The sequence below is a fragment of the Misgurnus anguillicaudatus genome, chromosome 10 (genome assembly GCF_027580225.2).
Source record: "Misgurnus anguillicaudatus chromosome 10, ASM2758022v2, whole genome shotgun sequence".
NCBI classification, from domain to species: domain Eukaryota; kingdom Metazoa; phylum Chordata; class Actinopteri; order Cypriniformes; family Cobitidae; genus Misgurnus; species Misgurnus anguillicaudatus.
Genome location: NC_073346.2, coordinates 16,942,372 through 16,967,354, shown reverse-complemented (window position 1 = coordinate 16,967,354; position 24,983 = coordinate 16,942,372). Strand labels below are relative to the sequence as shown.

Below are 24,983 nucleotides of genomic sequence, written 5' to 3'. Positions count from 1 at the left end.
TGGACCATTGTGTAAACATTTATATGTACCTTTGAGATACTAATATGTATTTTTGAGGTACTAATAAGCTCTCTAATAAAGTCCCAGCATGTACTTCTGAGCAACTAAAATGAAATCCTTAGGTGCAAAGCTATACTTTTTGAAAGGGTACAGCCCCATTGACAGAAAAGGTACAGTTTTGTATCTTTATTTCTGAGAGTGCAGTTACAACTACTTCAGTGTAAATAATATGATTAAAGTCAACAATACAAGAACAATTATCAATCAAAAGATAATAATAAAAAGCAAGGACCTAACCAAAGCTTATGGATACACATTCTTTATACATTTTTTATAAAACAAAAGCTATTAAGATGTAACAAGTATTGTCTTTTATTAGTTAACAGATGTGGCTGGTTTATTTCAGTTTGCTTTAAGCTCTGCTCCATGAGCTCCCGCCAACTAATTATTTAATTCAAGCATAGCCATACAAGTTGCATATGTTTTATACAAAGCATAATGTTTTACAGGCTTAACAGAATGTACTGTTCAAAATTAGACATGCTTTAAATCAAGGCACATTAATATCTATAAAAATGAATAAAAAATAAATATTAGAGAATCATAATTAAACAAGTCTTTCAAAAGTTTTATGAGCCATAACTAAAACACAGATTTGCTAAATATACATTTTATACAACAATATACAATAGTACAAATACATTTCTTGTAATTTCAAAGCTAGATGAGCGCTTCAAATCAATGCATTACAAAACATTACCAGCACAAGCACAAAGTAGTAAATAACTTTCAAAATGTATTACTGATTTTAAATTACTATAAACATACACATTTCCATTTATTAAGGCTGTATTCATGCATTATTGCTTACTTTATAGGTACACAAAACACTAAAAAGGCAGTGTAGACTACAATTATGTGCACAGCATACAGCCAGCAAAGCCACTTAAAAATACCGAAGTCCATTTTCTTGTAGAAGTTACGCTGACGTAAAGAGTGTTAAACCAGTCTGTTTATTCCTTTGAACCAACGCAGCTCCAAGCATTGTTTAGATTGGGTTCCTGCATCCCATTCAACATGTTTACGTTAAATCTATAAGGAATTTGATGTTGTTTGGGGTTTAAATATGAGGATCTGAGTCTATGTGTTTATTTATGTCTCCTGCCCCTACATCTTTCTTATCCCTGAGAGAAAGAGAAGCTGAGCACTTTCATCTAATCATGTTGTGAAGCGTCGGCCATGTCCATGCTCACAAATGGTATTTCCAGGAGTGCTGTCTCAACCTACAAAAATAGACCAAGTAAGAGAGCATTACTTTTCAGTACTTTTAAATAACATTTATTAAAGACCCCTCTTAGTTAAGAGAAAAGTGCTTTATCTAGAGTCATGTCCACCTCAAGTATTAGCAAAAATGTCTGTATAAAATAATTCAAGAGTTGTACCTGTGCAGTGCATCTGTGAGTGCAACATACAGCAGGTCTTTGGTATCGGAGAGCATCATCTGTCTTTCTGAAAGGCCCATCATGCCTCTGCCATTTGTCACAGCCACGCCCTGTACAAGTTGTGGGTGTGGTTTTCTGCCTCTCACAGGAAGTTGCCGATCTGAGATAAGGCCTCCTGATAAGCACTATGGTAAACATCCCTCAGTTGCTTCACGTTACGGCCCACTGAGGACTCGGAGCCGTAGTATTTCTAATATGATTTAAAACGTGAAGAAAATATGAGCTAATAACAATGCACAACACAAGAGTTCATCAGCAGGTTAGGTCAACCTATGTAAAACTGACCTCAGCGCAGTGAAATACTCTGAGTATGTCTGAATGAAAGGCATCCAGGCTCTCATAGTGCCCTGAGAGGAGCTGCTTTTGCAATGTACTTAAATCAACAGGAGCCGTGCCAGATCTGGAATAGTAAACATAAATGAAAAATATGTTATAAGAACATTACATAACATATTGTGGATTTAAGCCCAGATCTTATAGTACTCCCAAAACTTAAACTTTTAGGATTTATATGTTTCAAATTTAATCGTTCTCTTTTTGCTCATCTTTACTGTACAAATCTGTGTTCAATTTAATGTCGAATGAGAATTCCTTTTTGTTTTTAAACAAGAAAAACGACTTGCATGTGTGTTTTGTGTTGCCCTAAGGTTCAAACCAAACATTAACTGGTTGCGAGACAACGTGCTGGAAATGATTTAAACTAAAAGTGTATTCATTATGTTGGCTTGACAAAGCCAACAAAGTGATATTATATCAAAGCTTATTCTTTTTTGACGTCCTAATTTGTAAAATATAACTCCTTTTAGGTTTTTGATACATACTGTACACTAAACATTGCAGTTCTGACACACTGCACAATGACTGTGGATCACATTGTGTCCCTTTTAAGTACTTGGACCTGATTGTAATCCAAATGTGCAGTCACATGCATCACAGCGCCCCCTAATGTGTGGTTCAGTTCTTTAATTTTTAAATCTGCCTTTCATTATTTGCAATGTTTCTAGTTGAGTTTCAGTGATTTTGCAACTGTTTACTTTGTCATCTCCAAAGAAGTGGATTATCTTTAAGAAGTTTAAGTTTTTGCCAAAAAACCCTTGCATGCACTTAAAGGAAGACATACAAATTTGTTAAATACTAATGAATTGACTAAAGTGACATTTGTGAAACATTTTTATCATTTAAATTATACAGTATCTATAATTATATAGATAGTCCTTCCAGAAAACGCAAAGTTTTTTTGTGATTGTTGCGGGCAAAAATCCTTGATCTTGCAGCACGTTTTCTTAAAAAATGTGATGGAATATGCGGGATATTCATCCAATATTATGCAATGAAATTGTGGGAACTTGCAAAAACTGTTTACAGCTTTTCATTGATGTTCACATTGCGTAATTACGTCACTTCCTAACATTCCAATGAAAACAGGGGACATGGCATGCATGTGCATGTATGAAGTAAATGCAACATTTTTCACATTTCTGCTCAGATAAATATGACTTTTTGCTATGAAAATGTGGGGATTATGAAAACATGCAAGCCTGCATACTTTGCGAGCAGAAATCTGAAATTAATGCGGCAAAAGTGTGGGGTATTTAAAAAAATTGTCCCCTGCATAAAGATTTAGACTTTGGCTAATTATGCATTGAATCATGCAATCTTTTTCAGATCAGAACGCCCATGGGCGCAAAAGCATTTGCTATTTAAACAACGTGGCGCTAAACGTGAAAATGATAATTGCGCCGGGTTGAAACTAGCAAAAGACACCTGCGTCACACATTGCGCTGTATTGCGCCGGGTGTATGATAGAGCCCAAAGTCTGAAACTTTATTATCTAACATCAAACTAGTCTTCTTCATGAAATTACATTGTAGGTAACAAATGATATTTATGAAAGATCTTTTTCAAAGATAAAGTAACAGTTAAAGGGTTTGGTGTTATATTTTTTGGCGAGTAAATAAATGACGACAGTAATTTCTTTATATTCTTTAAAGTCGGCATGAAACGGAAGTAGCGATTGTCTTATTTTCCCCGTGGTGACATATATCCGAGTGAAACGGCTTCTGAAATGAAAAAGGTAGGGCTAGAATTTGTCCTTCGAAAACATGATTGGATAGTTTGGGTCACATTGCTATTTGCCAATCGCCACAATCTTTTCTCTGACTCCGCCCACCTGCCATACCATATGACTGGAAGTAAAGAGAGATTGTTTCGAGGAGGGGAGAAGATTTGCGTTTTCGATTAAAGATTATGAGGGTAAATTAATTTAAAAATAAAATGAATGAAGCTCACAGATAAGACATTTGTAAACAATACCACAATATTTCAAAACAAATGACGCAATTTCATTGCGACTTTGATCTGCAGTCTGCAACCCCCTATCTTCAATAATCTCGAGAACAACAGGAAAGATGCTGAGCAAGCAACACTGTCCAAGGATATAAAAATAGCAACATGTGCACACAAACCTCTTTCTTGAACACAAATTCAGCAGAGGAGCAGCGAGCGTTTGTCCGGATGACCCTTTAAAAAAGAACCGATGAAAAGTCACCATCTATTGCCTCAGTCGCAGCCTTCTGCAACATCTATTAATAAAGTCAACACACATACCCTTGTAACTGACAATGACGTCATAGATCCCTCGAAGTGTTTGTGTGATGTTTTTGCTTTGTACACCTTCCCTCTCCTCTTCAGACTGCAGACCCGAGTGAGTCAGACGCTCATCTGTTATGCACAGAATACACACATCCTCTTAATGCTAATATATTAAAACATACGATATAAACAGCTGTGAACTGAATGCTCATGGATATAAATTCAATGCTTTGCTTTCACATTCAATAAAGGACTCTATTCTGAATTTTCCATGAAATCAACGGGACGCAGTATCCTGTGTGAGCCAACTGCCTTAGCCTTTAACCACATGTCCTCTTCTGCCCTTTATTTTTACTAATACTGAGTGGAAATAACAGTTGCGGTGGTTTTGGGAGCTGGTCCAGAGCTATGGCCCGCAGAGCGTGAAGGAGGGACAGGAGAAGGGAGAGGCGAGGAGGGGGCAGAATGCAGGTAGAGGTGATGTTATCGTAAAGCAACTTCCTCAGGCCATAGAAATTGCTATAAATAGATCGATCTAGTGTCATGCACTGGTACATTAAATACAATTGCCAAGAATTGCCATGCACTTACAATGTTAAAAATGTAAGGGGGCATATCATCTGTGAAGACCAAAGTCATTATTTGTACCCAAAATCATCAGACATAATGTAACGAACATTGTGTGAAAATATAACCTTGATATATTTAATATTGACTGAGTAAGGTCATGTCAAAGACGGAAATCACACTTTAATGCTCACAATCCCATAATCAGATTAGATTTCACAGACATGGTCACTTTTGTTTTATTTTTAGATTAGAGAGATCAAATTTTCTTCTAAATTAAATAGCAGTAAAGTGTGATACGTCCCCTTTTGGAGCTTCAAAACAATGAATGATGCACGTACAGTCAAACACACACACATTATAGTTATACACACTGCTGGACCTGACTTGTTGCTGGTGTCGTTTTCAGGGACTCCTGTCTGACATTGACTCTCCTTGTTTTCTCTCTCTCGCTCTTTTCCTCCCTCCCTCAGCAGCACTGCGTGTCTCTCTCTCATTTTCTCATAATTCCTCACCAGAAAAATGCAGCGTTCCAAGATGAAACTCCTATTGGGGACACACAAATAAAAGATGTCATTAATAAAAGACAATGAAATATGCGAGTGTGCAAGCAAGAGGGGGGAAAGCATTAAAAGAGCCCTAAAACATAAAATGGGAAAAAAGGGCAATAAGTAGAGATGCTATTATCACTGATTGTGTGTGTGTTCTTGCCTTTCCTCACAGGACAAGGGCATTATCAGCACAGGGGAGGACATATTTTCAGCATCGCTGCTGCTTCTCTTCTGCAAATAAAGTCATTTGCTAATATCCTGGGTGCATTAAACTACTTCACAGTGATTCACAGGTATGATGCAATGAAATTAGAAGTGAAGCTGTATCTAAATACACCTCTTACCTGCTGTTCCAGAGGGTCGGATTGATCGGGAAGTTTATTATCCGGGTCTGTTCGACTGATTTCTTCACCAGTCTTCTCAGCAGGCAGTGTAAGATCTCTATTAAGGCGTAAAAAAGCAATGTAACTAACAGAATTAGCTTTGCCATGGATACCTTGCCTAGTCAGTTTGTTTGTGTATGAGCGTGTGTTTACCTATTAAGGCTGTCAGAAATGCAGTCATGAGGATCGCTGTCCTTATGGTGTTTATGAGAATTGTCCTCGGACTTATTGAGAGACATTACATTAACAGAACCATCTTAAAGAGAGAGAGAGAGAGAGAGAGAGAGAGAGAGAGAGAGAGAGAGAGAGAGAGAAAGAAAATGTTAAAGCAGTGCAACTTCTCAGGGGTACCCAAAGCAAGTTCCCTATGAGCCATTTTCATGCACCACTTACGGAAAATACATAGAAGATGTGTCCGCAATTTGTTGGGGATCGTTTATTTTGGTTTACTTATACTGTCAATGATTTTTTTCACTTGGTGGATTTTTTCTGCAGCGTCTTATGTTTTTGTCTTTTATCTGCGATTTCTATATGCATGCATATTTTTTCTTAATCGATCATAAGCTAGCTGTTTTATTAGGCTGACGAACAATCTCAGCTTCAGCGTGGATAAGTTCCCTGATCTCTGCATCATTCCAGTTTGCAGACATTTTCAGCGTGAATGTTGATCTGCATTTAAAGGTGCTCTAAGCTAATTCACGCGTTTTAGACCATAACATTTTTTATACATCTCCTCACTATCTGCTTGCTACCTGACCGCTGATCAAACTGTAAAAAAACGCGATCTCTGTATACAGCCCAGGCTCCACAAACTGCGATAAAAACACAGTGGCCAAACCTACCACCACGAAACATAACAAAGTGTTCCAGCCAATAAAACATCTTTTATATGTATTATTTTTCCAAAGAGCTAATTTAGGCTTCCTTCACACATACAGTACACAGACACAAGCTAATACAACATTAACAAGTGGGTTTACTCACTGGATGTGGCCGTCTTTAGTGGGGTACCAGACATTTTAGGAAGCTGTAATAGAACAGAGATTGTGTCACAAGTGTACTACAGTAAAACAAAGGTAATATGTAAAATAATAGTTGACTTTAAAATGAAATTCTGTTATCATTTAATCGCCTTATGTCACACGAAACCAGAAAAACAAAGTCATATGGGTTGGGAATAATTTGAGCCAGTAAATGATGACAGAATTTTCATACTTGAATACCCTTTTAAACCAAATACCTTATTATGTGCACAGAGCCAATATATGTCATAGGGCAACTGAAAGTCAATCCGCTTCAGCCTCAGATACTTTCCTGTTACATACACAGAAGTTAGGAATTTAGCATTTAATATTGTATTGATTTCAGATGATTTTTATCCCACATAAACTTAAAGGATTAGTCCATTTTCTTAAAAGAAAAATCCAGATAATTTACTCACCACCATGTCATCCAAAATGTTGATGTCTTTCTTTGTTCAGTCGAGAAGAAATTATGTTTTTTGAGGAAAACATTGCAGGATTTTCTAATTTTAATGGACTTTAATAGAGCCCAACATTTAATACTTAACTCAGCACTTAACGGTTTTTTTCGGCGGAGTTTCAAAGGACAATCCCAAACGAGGCATAAGGGTCTTATCTAGCAAAACGATTGTCATTTTTGACAATAAAAATAACAAATATACACTTTTAAAGTACAACTTCTCGTCATGTAGATCTGGTCGTGATGCGCCAGCTGACCCTACGCAATACGTCATGACGTCAAGAGGTCACAGAGGACGAATGCGAAACTCCGCCCCAGTGTTTACAAGTGTGTTGAAAGAGGACCGTTCCTACATTGTTGTATGTGGAATGATACTAATTAATGTCTTTGTGGCAGTTTATTGTTTAAAATGGTCCGCAAATGTGCGTTTATATGTAACACGTGACCTCCCTGCGTCACTACGCATTTACGTTAGGTCGCGCTGGACCGAACCCAGACGAAAAGTTGTGGTTCAAAAGTACATATTTTTTTATTTTTCTTGTCAAAAATGACAATCGTTTCCCTAGATAAGAACCTTATGCATCGTTTGGGATTGTTTATAGTCCTTTGAAACTCCGTTGAAAAAAACTGTTAAGTGTTGAGTTAAGTATTAAATGTGGGGCTCTATTAAAGTCCATTAAAATTAGAAAAATCCTGGAATGTTTTCCTCAAAAAACATAATTTCTTCTCGACTGAACAAAGAAAGACATCAACATTTTGGATGACATGGTGGTGAGTAAATTATCTGGATTTTTCTTTTAAGAAAATGGACTAATCCTTTAATATAATCATTCGAGTAAAAATATGCATAATTGTCATTCTTAATGGTTTTAACTCTTTCGCCACCATTGACGGGTTATCTTGTCAATCAAGAGAAAACGCTTCCCTGCCAATGTCGAGTCTTTCCGTCTTTCCGCAATACTGCTACTATCCACCAGGTGGCTTATAAAACCCGGACGTATCGCCCTAGGGCAGTGTTTCCCGATCCTGGTCCTCGAGGCCCCCCTGCCAGAAAGTTTTAGATGTCTCCTTATTCAAAACACCTGATTCAATGTATCAGCCTACTTCAAAAATGGTAAACATGTCTCCCTAACAAGCTGATAAGTTAAATCAGGTGTGTTAAATAAGGAGACATCTAAAACTTTCTGGCAGGGGGGCCTCAAGGACCAGGATTGGGAAACGTGAGAAAAGTTTTGAGAATCGCTCTGAATCAGATCTCTATCAAAAGTCCTTCACAAAAATGCAATAATCTCAGCTTTTTGCTCAAAATTTTGTATTTTAAAGAAACCTACCCTTATTTGAGAGGTGATAAAAAAAGAACTCAGGTAGGATGAAAGTTTTTTATTCTTAAAGCAGAAGGTCTGTTCTTTCATTTGATATATTGTATGTTTATATATTTAAAGAAGAACATTTTCTGGAAGGCATTAAACTTGAAATTAACTTTGAAAATCATGAAATATGTTGGCGCTGGCTGGCAACTTTTTTTTTTAAACGTTGGCGGCGAAAGAGTTCACACTGGATATTATATAAAACAGGTGAAGTTAACCTGTCCATCTGCAGTAAAACACAGTTATAGTTTCTATTGGACCTGAATTTATGAATACTACTATTAGATAAGCTTGGCTCATTAACATTAATTAGGTTACATGAATGGTTGGCCCTAGTAGGTTACGCCAACATGTCCTAATTAATATTCATGAGCAATGAGCTCACCTGCACCCCTATTTTTTTTGTTGTTGCTGCTTTATGTTTAACCAAAGAGGTCTGCATCCTCTCAGCCAATCAAAATTAGAGGGATAGTCCGCCCAAAATCACTCACTCCCAAGTTTAATCAAGCAGTTTTGGGGGCACCATTGACCTCAATGGAAGTCAATAATGCTCCAAAACAGACATTCCTCAAAATATATTTCTTTGTGTAAAACGAAACAAAGACATTTAAACAGGTTTGGTGAGTAAATGATGACACAATCTTATTTTGGGGTGAACTATCCCCAACTAATTTTAGCTCGCTATTCATGTAAATTCATTGGTTAAGCACTGGGACCTCCAAATGACCCCCTAAATAAAACTAACACACATACACAAACTCACCTACGTGTAAAGGTGCAGGAAGGAGGCCGTACTCATGCTCTTCAGGGTCAAACTCAAGGCCCTCTGTGTTTTCCGGTGAGTACAGACTTTTGGGTCTATGAAGGGAGAGTGAACACAGACAAATGATTTGTGATTCTTTTGGTTAACAGTCTTGTAAATAAAGGCTGCATTTACACAAACATTCTTAATACGTGTTTATAAATTCACGAGGGATGAGAGTGTAAATAGTAAACTCACTCCTTGGTTTTATAGACGTCTGAGTAAAGCCCCGCCCATTCGTATCTCTTGTCAGGTGGCATGGTTGAGCTCCTCTCCGATTGGCTGGGTACAGATACCGGCGTATCCTGAGAGGGTAAAGATGTCCGATCGCATGAGCCTGAGCGCTCTCGGTTCACAGCTGTGTCTCGTTTATCATCTACTTGCCCTAGATCGCTTACTTTCTCACTGTTTTTTTTCTTTCTCCCTCTTCTTCTCTCTCTTTGAGACACAGACTTGGTCTCACTGACCACAGTGTTATTATCCGTTTCACCTTTTCTCCGTTTTGAAGGACACTCGGTCACTACATCAAGTGAAGGTGCAGTTTGTGGAGATGGAGAAAAGCATGGTGCAGGGTTTTTCCTCGGTCGCCCCGGTCGTCTCCTCCATACCTCACTTCCTGTGACCGCCTGGGGAGTCTTTATCATGAGAGGCTTGTTAACATGTTTCAGTTTACTCTTGCTCAGTGTAGTAGAACTGTTTGAATGAGACAGGAGGGTTTTGGTAGCAGCAGCAGAAGAAAAAGGGCTGATCTTATTGGTCTGGACAAAGGTTTTGCTCATATTGTGTCTCGGGTGTCTTCCTCCTCCATCTTGTCCTTCAGTGAGATGCTGGTAGCGCTCATGGAAGACTGGACCACCAGGCCGAAAGCTCTCTGAAAGAGAACGATGTGAGAACGATCACATAGGCTTAAAATATGATCAGGTTTGTCCCCAAAACCACTGCAAAATGTTATAATCGTATAAGCACTTCATACTTAAATACTTTTTAAAACTAAATACCTATTCTTTTTTAATAAAGGTTGGAGAGACTGATATTTAGAAAGTAATGTGGGCGATCAGCTGATATGAAGTCGATATAACACAAATGTAATAACAGTAATTAAGAAATAAACAGAAAATTTGTTAAACTAAACATTTTTAGGCATAATATCTATATACAGTATTGTTCAAAACAATAGCAGCACAACGTGACCAACCAGAACAACCAAGGCCCCCAGCATATTTCTTTATTGCTACATGGCAAGTTACCAGTAGGTTCAGCAGACCCTCAGAAAACAAATGAGACCCAGCATTCATGATATGCACGCTCTTAAGGCTGTGCAATTGGGCAATTAGTTGAATTAGTCGAAAGGGGTGTGTTCAAAAAAACAGCAGCGTGGCATTCAATCACTGAGGTCATCAATTTTGTGAAGAAACAGGTGTGAATCAGGTGGCCCCTATTTAAGGATGAAGCCAACACTTGTTGAACATGCATTTGAAAGCTGAGGAAAATGGGTCGTTCAAGACATTGTTCAGAAGAACAGCGTACTTTGATTAAAAAGTTGATTGGAGAGGGGAAAACCTATAAAGAGGTGCAAAAAATGATAGGCTGTTCAGCTAAAATGATCTCCAATGCCTTAAAATGGAGAGCAAAACCAGAGAGACGTGGAAGAAAACGGAAGACAACCATCAAAATGGATAGAAGAATAACCAGAATGGCAAAGGCTCAGCCAATGATCACCTCCAGGATGATCAAAGACAGTCTGGAGTTACCTGTAAGTACTGTGACAGTTAGAAGACGTCTGTGTGAAGCTAATCTATTTTCAAGAATCCCCCGCAACGTCCCGCTGTTAAAAAAAGGCAGGTGCAGAAGAGGTTACAATTTTCCAAAGAACACATCAACTGGCCTAAAGAGAAATGGAGGAACATTTTGTGGACTGATGAGAGTAAAATTGTTCTTTTTGGGTCCAAGGGCCACAGGCAGTTTGTGAGACGACCCCCAAACTCTGAATTCAAGCCACAGTACACAGTGAAGACAGTGAAGCATGGAGGTGCAAGCATCATGATATGGGCATGTTTCTCCTAATATGGTGTTGGGCCTATTTATCGCATACCAGGGATCATGGATCAGTTTGCATATGTTAAAATACTTGAAGAGGTCATGTTGCCCTATGCTGAAGAGGACATGCCCTTGAAATGGTTGTTTCAACAAGACAATGACCCAAAACACACTAGTAAACGGGCAAAGTCTTGGTTCCAAACCAACAAAATTCATGTTATGGAGTGGCCAGCCCAATCTCCAGACCTTAATCCAATTGAGAACTTGTAGGGTGATGTCAAAAATGCTGTTTCTGAAGCAAAACCAAGAAATGTGAATGAATTGTGGAATGTTGTTAAAGAATCATGGAGTGGAATAACAGCTGAGAGGTGCCACAAGTTGGTTGACTCCATGCCATGTCAAGCAGTTTTAAAAAACTGTGGTCATACAACTAAATATTAGTTTAGTGATTCACAGGATTGCTAAATCCCAGAAAAAAAAAATGTTTGTACAAAATAGTTTTGAGTTTGTACAGTCAAAGGTAGACACTGCTATTTTTTTGAACACACCCCTTTCAACTAATTGCCCAATTGCACAGCCTTAAGAGCGTGCATATCATGAATGCTAGGTCTTGTTTGTTTTCTGAGAATCTACTGAACCTACTGGTAACTTGTTTGCCACGTAGCAATAAAAAATATACTAAAAACCTTGATTATTCTGGTTAGTCACATTGTACTGCTATTATTTTGAACAATACTGTATACCCATTATTAAGTACCTGAAAAACGTTAAAGGGGCCATGGCACAAGACTTTTTTAAGATGTCAAATAAATCTTTGGTGTCCCCAGAGCACATTTGTGAAGTTTTAGCTCAAAACACCATATAGATAATTTATTATAGCATGTTTAAATGGCCACTCAAACACTGATCTCAATGATGGTGGTTTGTTGCAATTAAAACTCAATTAAAACTCAATTGTGCTTTTCTCTGCACTAAATGGCAGTGCTGTGGTTGGATGGTGCAGATTAAGGGGTGGTGGTATTATTATAATAAGAGCTCCTTATGACATCATAAGGAGAGCCAAATTTCAACAACCTATTTTTTCATGTGCTTGTAGAGAATGGTTTACCAAAACTAAGTTACTGGGTTGATCTTTTTCACATTTTCTAGGTTGATAGAAGCACTGGGGACCCAATAGCACTTAAACATGAAAAAAGTCAGATTTTCATGCCATGGCCCCTTTAAAAAGACACGTACTGCAGATATGACACCTCACAGTAATGCTTGAATAAGACTAGCACACCATAGGGTAGTTTAAAGGGACACTCCACTTTTTTGGAAAATATGCTCATATTCCAAAAATTAGATTTTACAGTTTTGGAATCCAATCAGCTAATCTGCGGGTCTGGCAGTACCACTTTTAGCATAGCTTAGCACAATCCATTGAATCTGATTATACCATTAGCTTCGCGTTAAAACTAACCAAAAAGTTTCAATATTTTTCCTATTTAAAACTTGACTCTTTTGTAGTGACATCGTGTACAAAGACGAAAAACTAAAAGTTGCAACTTTCTAGTCTGTTATTTCTAGGAACTATCATGGCTGCAGCAGGCGCAATGATATTACGCAGCACCTGAAAATATTAATAGTAATATCCCTTGGTAACTTTCAATAGCAGGGGACTATTTTTGGGCACTGGTACGTCCTTGATTATAACACCAGAATTAGAGCAGAACAAGCGTACCGCACAAGCCCTGAAAAGTGAAGCCAAAACGTCTCGATCGCCCCCCAGTGTCTGGTCCCAGTATAGGTCATAAACCCTGCCTCCCCATGTTAATCAATGGTACTTGAGACCAACTAAAAACTTCAATTATCTTTTTTCCGAAGCTGGTTTCTGTCATTTATTGTAGTTTTTATCACGCTGATGTAAATTCAAATGTTTGTTTTTAAAATAAGTTTGTTTTTAGTTAGTATTTAATGATATAAAAACGGTGGTGTCACGTCATGATTGACAGCTGTGATATCGTATGATATGCGCATTCTGCGAGAGCGAGGGCGGGGTCTTGATTTTGCGGCTTTACTTCCTGCTCACTACTGCGCAGGACTGGTCCCGAAATCGCTACTGCGCACACTCAAGACCCAAGATGTCAGCGCCATATCGAGACACTGGCGGCTTCACTTTTCACCAATGGAAGAAAACAAACAGGCGTCGTCCATCTTTTTTACAGTCTATGGAGCAGAATGAGAGTATAGTTCCTAACCATATCTGCATAGAAAATCACTACCTTTAATTTTCCATCGGTCTTAGTACACGATGTAACTATAGAAGAGTCAAGTTTTAAATAGGAAAATATCAAAACTCTTTGGTTAATTTTTAGCGCGATGCTAATGGTCTAATAAGATTCAATGGATTATGCTAAGCTATGCTGGGAGTGGTGCCGCCGGACCCGGAGATCCTCTGAATGAATTCCAAAACTTCAAAAATCAAATGTTCAACTCTAGGGTAGCTGGAAAATTTGGAATATTTTCAAAAAGGCAAGTTTTTAAAGGGAGTGTCCCTTTAAAAGTGAATAAAGATGCGAATTTTACTATCTGTCAGACTTTAACTTTATATCTGAGTGTCTTCATTACCCACAACAAATTTAAGGAACAGAAAGAGTTATTGGCCAAATGAAAATATTTACTGGTTAATGCCAAACATCGGGCAAAACCCGAATTATGTCTATCACCAATAAGCAGCACAGCTAATAAGCAGACCAGCTAATATAAGCATGTCAAGACAAGAAGATGTTTATTCCATTATCTGATGTTTTATCTGCCTCAAGTTGTTTCTGGTTAAGGTACTTCAATAGCTTGAATGAAATACCAGCATGCAATGTTGAAAAATGTAAATCCAGATAAAGTGGAACACTTTCTGATAATGTCATTGGCTAAGGCCCCTGACGAAATATGATTTAACTGTAAACAGCTGAAGATATCCACTATAGTAGGAAAGAAAAACATATAACACTTACATGTCCCCCTTTACTTACTATGCCTGTTAAACCAAAGCCACATTGAAGTATAGAAAACATGTGAGACAAGCTCCATTGCTCAAGAAAGAGGATCTTTAAGAAATAACTAATGTAATTGTGACTGTGGGAAATGGGAATTATACTATCCATTACTGCAAATTCCTGCAGTACTCCTAGTTCGCAGTAAATCAAATTTACAGAGCTCCAGTGGAGCACATTCCACAGTTAGCCAAGCCCTCGGTCCCTAACACAGCGATCGGGAGATGAAGACGGGGTGTGTGCTTTAGCAACAGACTTTACTAAAGAGATAAAGTTACACATTTTACAGCATGTAAAGACAAGCAGTGACTTTGTATAGGTTGTATAATACATTATGATTAAAGAAATATATCTATATGTATATCCATGTATATACAGAGAAAGACAAATAAATAAATAGCTTATAAATATATAGTGGTTATAAATTACAAAGTTACAGTGGGACAGAATCCTGAGAATCCTGTTTTGGTGTAATATGACCCGTGTACATGTTTTCTCAAGTTATTTTTACTCTTTGGATGAAAGCCAAAACTAGACTACAAAAAAAATCACCTCTGAAAAAAGTGTGAGCACAAATTAACATCTGATATATTAACTATGTCTTGTTTTAATAACATTTTTAGACGGCGCAAATACACAAGAGTGGCATTTTTAGGGCACATCTGGCTCAGTTTATAAACTTCTTATTGCCATTTTTATAACAACATTCCTTCCTTTCCCTTCATTCTTTCTGTCAATCATTTTTCACATTTTACTTGTAGATTTCCATGCTCAAATGTCTTCCTTTTCCTCAGCATCACCACATTTCCTTTCCCCTGCTGAATGTTGGCTCTGTCTCATTCACTCTTTCCAACTTAAATACGCTGGAGTATTTGTCCACATGCTGACACAAGGTCTACGGCAGAGGCTTAAATGGAAATTCTTTGGCAAAATAAGCCTATCATTTACAGTGTTAAATGTATAGCAGAAATCTGGGTGGTGCCCCTTTATAGAAAAACATCACTGTCTCACTGGGTCTATAGGGAAAGAATATTAAGCATAAACCTTTGTGAGATTTTTAAGTAAACATGCTTACAGATAATCACTTTCATATTTTAGTAAAATGTAACAGATTTTCCACTTGACATTTTCTGTTTACAATTTTGCAAACCTGTTTGAATTTGTGCAGACTGTCAGTACTGAAAAGAAATGAATCCCGTAAGCTTGCTGATATTAGAGACAGAAAAGATCCCTGAAGTTCAACTGAGGCTACGGTTGCACAGATCTTGTTATTTCCCCTGCAAATGTGTTACAGAATAAGTTGCTGTAATGATAGATTTGTGGTTATAGATTTAGGTTAGTTAGGTAATGCAGGTCTGATTGTAAATGCAGATTGGTGATGTATGAGTCAGTCTGAAAGTCACTGGTGGATCCCCACTTCCACCGTAAAACTAAACTGCTCCAAAGAGGTCAGACCAGATGCAGGCCATTTATTTTATTATTTATTACCTGTCCATCCATATATACAGTGAGGAAAATAAGTATTTGAACATCTGAGAAAGTCAATGTTAATATTTGGTACAGTAGCCTTTGTTTGGAATTACAGGGGTCAAACGTTTCCTGTAGTTTTTCACACACTGTAGGAGGGATTTTGGCCCACTCCTCCACACAGATCTTCTCTAGATCAGTCAGGTTTCTGGCCTGACGCTGAGAAACACGGAATTTGAGCTCCCTCCAAAGATTCTCTATTGGGTTTAGGTCTGGAGACCGGCTAGGCCATGCCAGAACTTTAATATGCTTCTTAAAGAGCCACTCCTTGGTTATCCTGGCTGTGTGCTTCGGGTCATTGTCATGTTGAAAGACCCAGCCTCGACCCATCCTCAATGGAGGTTGTTCCCCAAAATCTCACAATACATGGCCCTGGTTATCCTCTCCTGTCACATGTGCAGAAAAACACCCCCAAAGCATGATGCTACCACCCCATGCTTCACAGTAGGGATGGTGTTTTTAGGATGGTACTCATCATTCTTCTTTCTCCAAATACGTTTAGTGGAATTATGACCAAAAAGTTATATTTTGGTCTCATCTGACCACATGACTTTCTCCCATGACTCCTCTGGATCATCCAAATGGTCATTGGCACACTTAAGACGGGCCTGGACATGTGCTGGTTTAAGCAGGGGAACCTTCCGTGCCATGCATGATTTTAAACCATGATGTCTTAGTGTATTACCAACAGTAACCTTGGAAACGGTCGTCCCAGCTCTTTTCAGGTCATTGACCAGCTTCTCCCGTGTAGTTCTGGGCTGATTTCTCACCTTTCTTAGGACTATTGAGACCCCATGAGGTGAGATCTTGCACGGAGCCCCAGTCCGAGGGAGATTCACAGTCATGTTTAGCTTCTTCCATTTTCTAATGATTGCTCCAAAGGTGGACATTTTTTTCACCAAGCTGCTTGGCAATTTCCCCGTAGCCCTTCCAAGCCTTGTGGAGGTGTACAGTTTTGTCTCTAATGTCTTTGGACAGCTCTTTGGTCTTGGCCATGCCCATGTTAGTAGTAGGATTCTTACTGATTGTATGGGGTGGACAGGTGTCTTTATGCAGCTAACGACCTCAAACAGGTGCATCTAATTTAGGATAATAAATGGAGTGGAGGTGAACATTTTAAAGGCAGACTAACAGGTCTTTGAGGGTCAGAATTCAAGCTGATAGACAGGTGTTCAAATACTTATTTGCAGCTGTATCATAAAAATAAATAGTTAAAAATCATACATTGTGATTTCTGGAAATTTTTTTGATTATTTCTCTCACAGTGGGCATGCACCTACGATGACCATTTCAGACCCCTCCATGATTTCTAAGTGGGAAAACTTGCAAAATAGCAGGGTTTTCAAATACTTATTTTCCTCACTGTACATAATTCTGCGAGCAACACAATGACCACAGCTGTTTATCATAAATTATATCACAAAATGTCATGCTAAATAAGCTTTTGATTTTTACATCAGTTTTACGTAGTAATAGTTGACTATTTATTGTTTGTCATTCATGAATCACCCCTATATTTATTCAATATACAATATTATTCACTATGCAACATCAAACGTCTCTGATATCTGATCAAATATGTGTTGTTTATGCCTTGAAGGTGTGTGTTTGCAGACTATAGGGTGTAAGACGCAAAACTGCACTGATAATACAAATGATCTACTTTCTTTTATCTTTTCATTGCTTCACACTGTAATTTCACATGCTTGTATCCTTATTCTTAAAATAAACCGATATAAAACTCATTTCAGCTTAGCAATCAATTACGTTCTCTACTGCAGCTGCTGTGGACAATCAGTCTAATGATAGTATGAGATTTATACTGAAAATAAAACCATGTGCAAGTCGTAAGCTTCTGCCAAATGTTACATAATGCTAATAACATCAATGCCAGGATACCACAAAAACAAAGCCAATGTGTAACAAAATTTAAACATGAGTGAGACCATATACCTCTCAAAAGACTTTTAAACTGACTCTGTGCCAATGAAAATCTGCTTGACCAAATACACACCAAGCAAAATGGAGCCCGCTCAATTTCAGTACCGAACCAGTAAAACAGTGGGTAATAAATACTACAGACTCTCAAATCTATAATAAATGACTCTTCAATAACACTCTTCAATAGCAAACAACAGTGCTGTTAGACTACACCTTTAAAAAATACCTTCAAATTCATACGGCTTTCATAATGTCAGTTTTATAGGTAACACTTTACTTGAAGGGGTGTTCATAAGACTGACATGACACCTTTATAATCATGACATGACACATGTCATGAACATGAAGGAGATTTTATGACAACTATCCAGGGTTTAAATTGGGCCGGGGTTGTCCAGGGCTAAGCTCCGGCACATTGGCTGAAGGTCTCGCTCTGCTCATGCCAGTGTACCCGCTGTGCTGGTGCGTGTGCACTGACGCAAAGTGAATAATGTGTTTCCATTCATTGGGTTTCATGCTCGTGCGTGCGAGGCACCCAAGACAAAAACGGGTTGCACAACCAAGGTTTTACCACTTAGATTTGCATCATTTAAGGTTCAGATGCTCTTTTTAAAATATTTTGGGTCAACCTCTGGCACAGCTCTGAAACTTATCAAATCCTATCAGAGGTCCAGAATGTCATTTGAAACACACCAGTGGCTTTTGCTGTCTCCAAATGCAATAAAATAGAATTTTATCAATTTTAATTATTACTATTTATTTTATTTTATTTCTTAAACACATGAAGGAAACTTAAAAAAAACATTATGAACTAAAAATATTCATGATGCTGTTATAAAACTATTTGACAGAGTATTAACACTTAATAAAATTTTAATGACAAATTAAATTGTATCACTGGTAAAAAGTGGTCAGTTATGTTGTCTTGGTAATGTCAAGTTGTCATGATAAGTTTTGATGTATTGGTTTATGTCAGGTTGTCATAACAAAGACATCTCAAACAATGTCAACTTTGCAATAAAAATGACATTACTGAACGAATGACACTTAATGACAGTTGTATATTTGTACCACTGTAGCTGAGGTCAAGAAAAATAATCAAGATGCTGTTATAAAACTATATGACAGAGTAATAACACTTAATGACATTTTAATGACAAATTTAATTTGTATCACTGGTAAAAAGTGGTCAGTTATGTTGTCTTGGTAATGTCAAGTTGTCATGACAAGTTATGATGTATTGGTTAATGTCAAGTTGTCATAACAAAGACATCTCAAACAATGTCAACTTTGCATTAAAAATGACATAACTGAACAAATGACACTTAATGACAGTTGTCCTAAACGTGCATAAAATCTCCTTCATGTTCATGGCACGCGTCATGTCATGATTATAAAAGGTGTCATATCAGTCTTATGAACACCCCTTCAAGTAAAGTGTTAGCGTTTTGGACTACTCCATTACACTTTACATATGAACAAACAATCATCTCATCCCCTTACCTGATGCTCTTTTGTCTCCAGATGAGCAAGAATCCTTCATCAATGAACTTCCATGACCCATTAAGTTTCTTGAAGCACACTGAACTTCAGCAGTACTCCTATGAGCTGTCATTTGACTCTTTGTACTGCTAGCAATGTTCAGATTCTGCTGAAAAGTGTTATGGTGGATTGTTTGATCTGACAGAGAGGGTGAAGTTAGATCTTCATCACTCTCTGGACCCTCAAAAGTATCGTCCTCCTGGTACCCTGATGGAGGCTCTTGATCTAAGCTGCTATTACTCCGCTCAGACTGAACACTTCCTCTCCATCTCCACGACCGTTGATGCTCTGCCCACCTAACTTTTGATATGGGCCTCAGGTGTGATGGTCCTATATAAGATAGGAGTGAAGGTTTATGTTTGTCTGCTTTCTTTAAGGGCATTGGGGAGGAGAATGGGGAATTAGAAGACGAACCTCTTCTGCTTACATAGTCTTTTCTCAGCTTAGTCTGTCCTCTAAGTCTATCATCCGCAAGCCTTTTTTCTCTGTTGTCGACCCTTTGCCAGCTATTTCTACTGAACCAGTCCCTAGATGATTGAGAAGTTACATTAGGTGAAGTCCTCTGTGGTTTCTCTCCACATAGTGCAGAGTCACGTCTTAGAAACGTCTTGTGCTTCCTTTTATGGAACTTTGATGGGCTTAAAATGGGATTTTTGGAGTAGGGGTGCACATATGAGGGTAAAAAGGGTGAAGAAGGGTATATTGTTGCTGATGGAGGATATCCTCTGTAAAGCCCAAAACCAAAAGATGTGGTTGAGAGTGGCATTTTGCAAGGCGAGTGGTAACAACTGCCTCCTGTCACTGGGAATCCAAGTTTGTGCACCACCGGACAATGCGTGACAATATGTTCGCCTGGCTGTGAGGGGCACCTGTTGTTCCCTTTCAAATCTGGCATTCCAACATAATGCAGAGAATCGCGGGGAAAGTCAGACTGGGGTGAGTAGTAACCGCTGAAGTTAATCTGAAACATGGTTGGATGGTGGAGGTTTTGTGGGATACAATGATAATTATGGGGGCGATTCTTTCCTTTCGAACTCTTTCTTCCAGAGTTTGCTTCATCTCCACACACTCCCTGAGCAATGTTATGCACAATGCGTATTGCACTGAGTCTGACCACTAAGTCTTCGACCTCTGCCAGAAAGGCTGGGTCTTGTCTTTTGGCCCTGAGTTGAAGGTACTTCCTCTTACATTTGTGTTTGTGTCTCCTAATTTTATCACAGGTAAAGCAACTATGGCCTTTTCTATGGCACTTGTATTTGAGTCTTTCTTGTTCCATTAAAACAGACTGGGCAAGGTGTGCTGCTCTGCAGTCTTGCATCCTTACAGAGCCTAACTGAGTAGTGGCTGGGCGAAGTGGTGTTGATTGCAAGGAGGAACGTGGTTTTGATTTTTCTTCAGCGATTGCTTTAACCTTTTGGGAACTGGTTGGCTTTGAAGCAGAATGTTGATCATATTCACAGCTTCCAGTGTGAAGCTTTTTTCGGAAACAACCAACGGTAGATGTTGTAGACTCTGGATGTTTAAACAGGTGGGATGAGCTGGACAAAGTAGACTGGTTATCAGATGAATGGCTGCGATCCCCGAGAGTAAACCATGAATTCACCTGACGTGAAGATTCTGCCACTTGCTGAGACTTCTGAGCCAAAATTGGTTGTGAATCTTGGCTAGAATTTTCCCTTTGAGTTTTAGGTTTACGACCTCTCCTCTTTCCTATGTAGATAGTTCCACGTTTGCTGACATTAATTTGTGGACCGAGTTTTCCCCCAAAAGATGTCACAAGTGAGGATAAAGATTGGGTAGGATCTGCATCTTCTACACTGCCTTTATGAGCCAAATCTTCTTTGTGACTATCCGTTTGCCCAGAAAGAACGGGTTTAAGCACTTCATCTCTTTTCTTCATTTTCATTTTATTTATATTTTTGATAATTGTCTTCATTATCAACCTGTTTCTTTTCCGGTATATTTGGGCATCTTTAGTCTTTGACAAGGAGGGTTTCAGAGTGTCTTCAGCACTCTTCTTCAAAGACCCTGAGTCCAATGACCCAGATCTCTGTGGTTGGAATAAGGAGGAAAGTCTGGGCCGACCTGGTTTTCTTCGCACAGGCTTTTGAAGTTTCAGGTCAACCGCAGGATCAAGGACATTTGTGTGTTCAAGGATGGGAGACTTAGATAAAGACTTTTGGGACTTACTTGCCTGAGGAGATTCATCCAACCTGATCAATCTTGGACGACCCCTTTTCTTGTGCTGGTCCTCAAGGGATGAGACATCTGATTTAGGTGATGGATTTTGCAGTTTAGGTGGTCGTCCGACTGGTCTGGGTTTACACTGTGATGGTGCTAATGTCTTTGATGACTTAATGGAAGTTCTTTTTTTAGGTTTAGCTGTTTGAGATACTGTTTTACAAGCAGTGGAACTAACATTAGCAGTCTTTACCAGATTCATCTTTTCCACTTGATTTGCCACCTTTGTAATTTGAACAACTTTTTGTTTCTTCTGTAAGTTGGTGATTTGCTTAGGATGTGAAGTTGTCTCATCGCCTGAGGTTTTGTCAGTGGAACGAATGGAAGTGTTATACTGGGAATCAGCACAGCTGGTGGTTTGAGAGGAACACAGCACATTTTCTGCATTATCTGAATTGTGTCTAGCCCTCTTTTTGTTCTTGCCAATTATATGCCTGCTGCTATCCTTTGGCTGAACAAAAACAGGGACAGTTTGGGTAGGTTCCAATGTCATTTTTTGGCTTTCATCTTTATCTTCACCTTCACTGTGCTTCTTGTTCCTTCCTTTGCTCTCCAGTAACAATGACGAACAAGCGTTGCTCTCATGAATTGATGAATCAGCAGATGTACTTGAAGCAGGAAGGGCTAATGGTATATAGGGACTTGTCTGATGCACTGAATCATTTTCTTTACTTCTTTTACTAGGAACTGCTTTAAACATGTTTTTGGAACCTGCAGAATCTCTGTCCTGTTTGCCGTCCTCTTTCACATTTCCATTCAAACACTTTTCAACAGTACTGTCCCTGATCTTGGAGGTCTTAGTCTTTTTTGTAGGACAGGGCGTTTGCTTTAAGGGCTGTGAATTGTCACTACAAACATTTGGTAACAATAAGCGTTCACTGTCAATTTCAAAACTAGTAGATGACTGCTGACTTGTCTGAGCTTTCAGCATTGTATCTTTTGAACTTTGTGATGGTAGGGAGGCAGTTATTGTTGTTTCTGTTGGAAGATCTTCACCCTTGGACCTCTGAACATTAAAAACTTGGGTGCCGTCGTGTGGACTGGAGTTTTGTTGTAATGAAGACGGTGGAGAAGGAGCAGCTGGAGGTGAATATGTCTGCTTCAGTGGGTTAAAGGAGGTTATCCTGTCAGAAAGGGGTACCGTGCTATCAGTCTGTGGTTGAACTGCATATGAGGGTCCATCTGATGTCAATATTGACTTTGAATCTGTCTTCTTTGTCTGTTTCGATGGACCCTGTTGAAACAGAGAACATGTGTTAACCAGAAATCATCAAAAAATCTCAAACATTTTTCAGTCTTTCAGGTCACTGTAAGATGTCTAAAAGAATTAAGCCGAAAGCTGCCTGGACTGGCTATATATTTCAGGAAATCTCATCACTCATCTGACAGGCTTCATTATTGATGACTTGTCTTCAGAATGACTTTGACATCAGATTTCAAAGATGTTCTATCATAATACATGAGAGTTTGGGCTGGGTGATAGATTAGAGTTAGAATTTTAGTAATATTTTAGGATCAAAGTAAATGAAAAGAATATATTTAGCTGCAGCCATTTTAGCAACTGTTTGTTACATATAAAAACAAAACAATAACTACATGCAGATGAAAGATTTCCAACTGCATGTTACTGTCTGTGAGAGAAAGAGCCATAAAAAGACAAATTAAGGGGAGGGACAGTAAGAGAAATGAAAAGTAGAGAGCAAGAGCACATGTAAATGAGGGGATGTAAAAATAGATTAAAAAATGTCCAACGCTAGTGTCTAAAAATGGGCTGATGCAGATACAAATAGTATCACTTAATTAGTAACTATTCATATTTTTAAGAACTTCAAACTAAAAGTTGAACATTCTGACTTACTTTACGTTCACACTGCCGCCTACGAGAGTGTCAAAAAACGCCCTGGCTGGCCCGACAATAACGCTATAGAAAAAGCTATAGCTCGCCACCATTGAAAATTAATTACTTCCATGGTAAGATATTTGAAAACCACAGAAAGATGAATGTTAAGAAAGAAAGAAATAAAGAAGTTACCTTTTTAGAAGTTGGAAACAACGGTGTAGAGTCAGCCTTTTTGGATGAAGTAGGGAGTGGGGTTGAAGGTGCTTTTGAAGAAATGCAATCATTACTGTCTGTTTTCGGACTCTCTTGACGTGACTGGCTGGCTCTTGTGATCTCAGCACTAGACCTTTCACCTCCACATGATCCATGGGCATCTCCGTGTGCAAGCCTCTGGGAGATCCTAACTGTGGGTTTGCATATGAAGTTCTCAAGGCTCTTTGGGGGCTTCTTGGTCCGCTTTGCACCGAACCCTATTTTCATTCTTACATTTTCCTCTGACTGATCAGACTTCATAACTGTTAAATTGTCTTGTCTGCTCTGCTGCTGAAGTTCACTGTTTGTGCTCTTTGAGGAAGCTTTTGGTTTCATCTTCTTCCTGTCATCTATCTTCTCCTTTTTTTTCTCTCTCTCCAGTCTTGGTGCAGGTGCCGTCTTTTGCTTTCTCTTATCCATTTGAACGTTCAGAGTGACAGATGTGGACAGGAACTATTAAAAGTACTTGTGTCAAAATCAACTTCTAGGCAAATGTTTATCGATAATCACTGTTTAGTTCACCAGACAAAGTTATGTTTTTAGTCTCATTTCATAGTCTTCTATCAACTCACTTGGCTTGAATGAGTAATTCGGTATTGGTACCATGGAAGGAGCTATAAAAGAAAATGAAAAATGCTACATTAGTCAGCGTCTTTCATGTTATAACATATGACATCATTCAAAACATTTCATTAGAGAACATTGAGAGGATTAGACAAATGTGAGCTAAAGTCTTTATTTGTGATATTTTCTACATAAAATCATCCCACATAATGATTGAAAAAAACATTCTGTGAAAATATGACCTTGATATCTTTAATACTGACTGGGTTGAAGTCACGTCAAAGAATGAAATCAATGACTGAAATCAAATTTTGATGCTAATAATTAGATAATTAGACTTTAGCCTGGATTTCACAACACTGTATAAACAACTCTTGCACAAACTGTCTACAACTTCACATGCAACTCTCCAGTTACCTGAGATATCACGATGACTGACTAGCTCACATACTCAGAGCTCAAATTAGAGGCATGGATTATTGAGGAATGTACAGAATGATGGCTATGAACATGACCATTAGGATGCTTCTGATGGCATCTGTTATTACATAGATAAAATAATGTGGACTGTGGTGTGACATGTTACAGTATATTTAATGAAAAACTATTTTTGCTATAATATCTTCCCATTTTATTTTCATCATGCATGCAGCTTGAATAATAACAGGTTAATTTAGAGATATTTGTGTTTTTAAATGCAGAAAATGCATTGCACATTGCAATTAAAAATTAAAAGTTTTGAAGACTATGCATATTGTTGG

At 38.3% G+C, this 24,983-nt stretch overlaps 1 protein-coding gene across 10 annotated transcripts in view; it reads right to left on the bottom strand.

Moving 5' to 3' along the window:
- Positions 1 to 469: 469 nt before the first annotated feature.
- Positions 470 to 24,983, bottom strand: part of LOC129447834 (histone-lysine N-methyltransferase ASH1L) — a 28,514-nt gene continuing 4,000 nt past the window's right edge. For 2 of the 10 annotated variants that reach the window (XM_055209735.2, XM_055209736.2), the window contains exons 2-17: positions 24,231 to 24,272; positions 23,599 to 24,111; positions 19,287 to 22,800; positions 9,445 to 10,117; positions 9,208 to 9,302; positions 6,836 to 6,909; positions 6,580 to 6,622; positions 5,749 to 5,851; positions 5,557 to 5,653; positions 5,373 to 5,443; positions 5,044 to 5,207; positions 4,110 to 4,223; positions 3,968 to 4,022; positions 1,788 to 1,902; positions 1,443 to 1,692; positions 470 to 1,283 (exon numbers count right to left, since the gene is read on the bottom strand). In XM_055209735.2, coding sequence (XP_055065710.2) covers positions 1,585 to 1,692; positions 1,788 to 1,902; positions 3,968 to 4,022; positions 4,110 to 4,223; positions 5,044 to 5,207; positions 5,373 to 5,443; positions 5,557 to 5,653; positions 5,749 to 5,851; positions 6,580 to 6,622; positions 6,836 to 6,909; positions 9,208 to 9,302; positions 9,445 to 10,117; positions 19,287 to 22,800; positions 23,599 to 24,078 — 5,706 coding nt within the window. In that variant the 5' untranslated portion in view covers positions 24,079 to 24,111; positions 24,231 to 24,272 and the 3' untranslated portion in view covers positions 470 to 1,283; positions 1,443 to 1,584. Of the gene's footprint in view, positions 1,284 to 1,442; positions 1,693 to 1,787; positions 1,903 to 3,967; positions 4,023 to 4,109; positions 4,224 to 5,018; positions 5,208 to 5,372; positions 5,444 to 5,556; positions 5,654 to 5,748; positions 5,852 to 6,579; positions 6,623 to 6,835; positions 6,910 to 9,207; positions 9,303 to 9,444; positions 10,118 to 19,286; positions 22,801 to 23,598; positions 24,273 to 24,983 lie in introns of those variants that run through there. The other 8 variants (XM_073871983.1, XM_055209738.2, XM_055209739.2 and 5 more) reach the window with 8 other exon arrangements.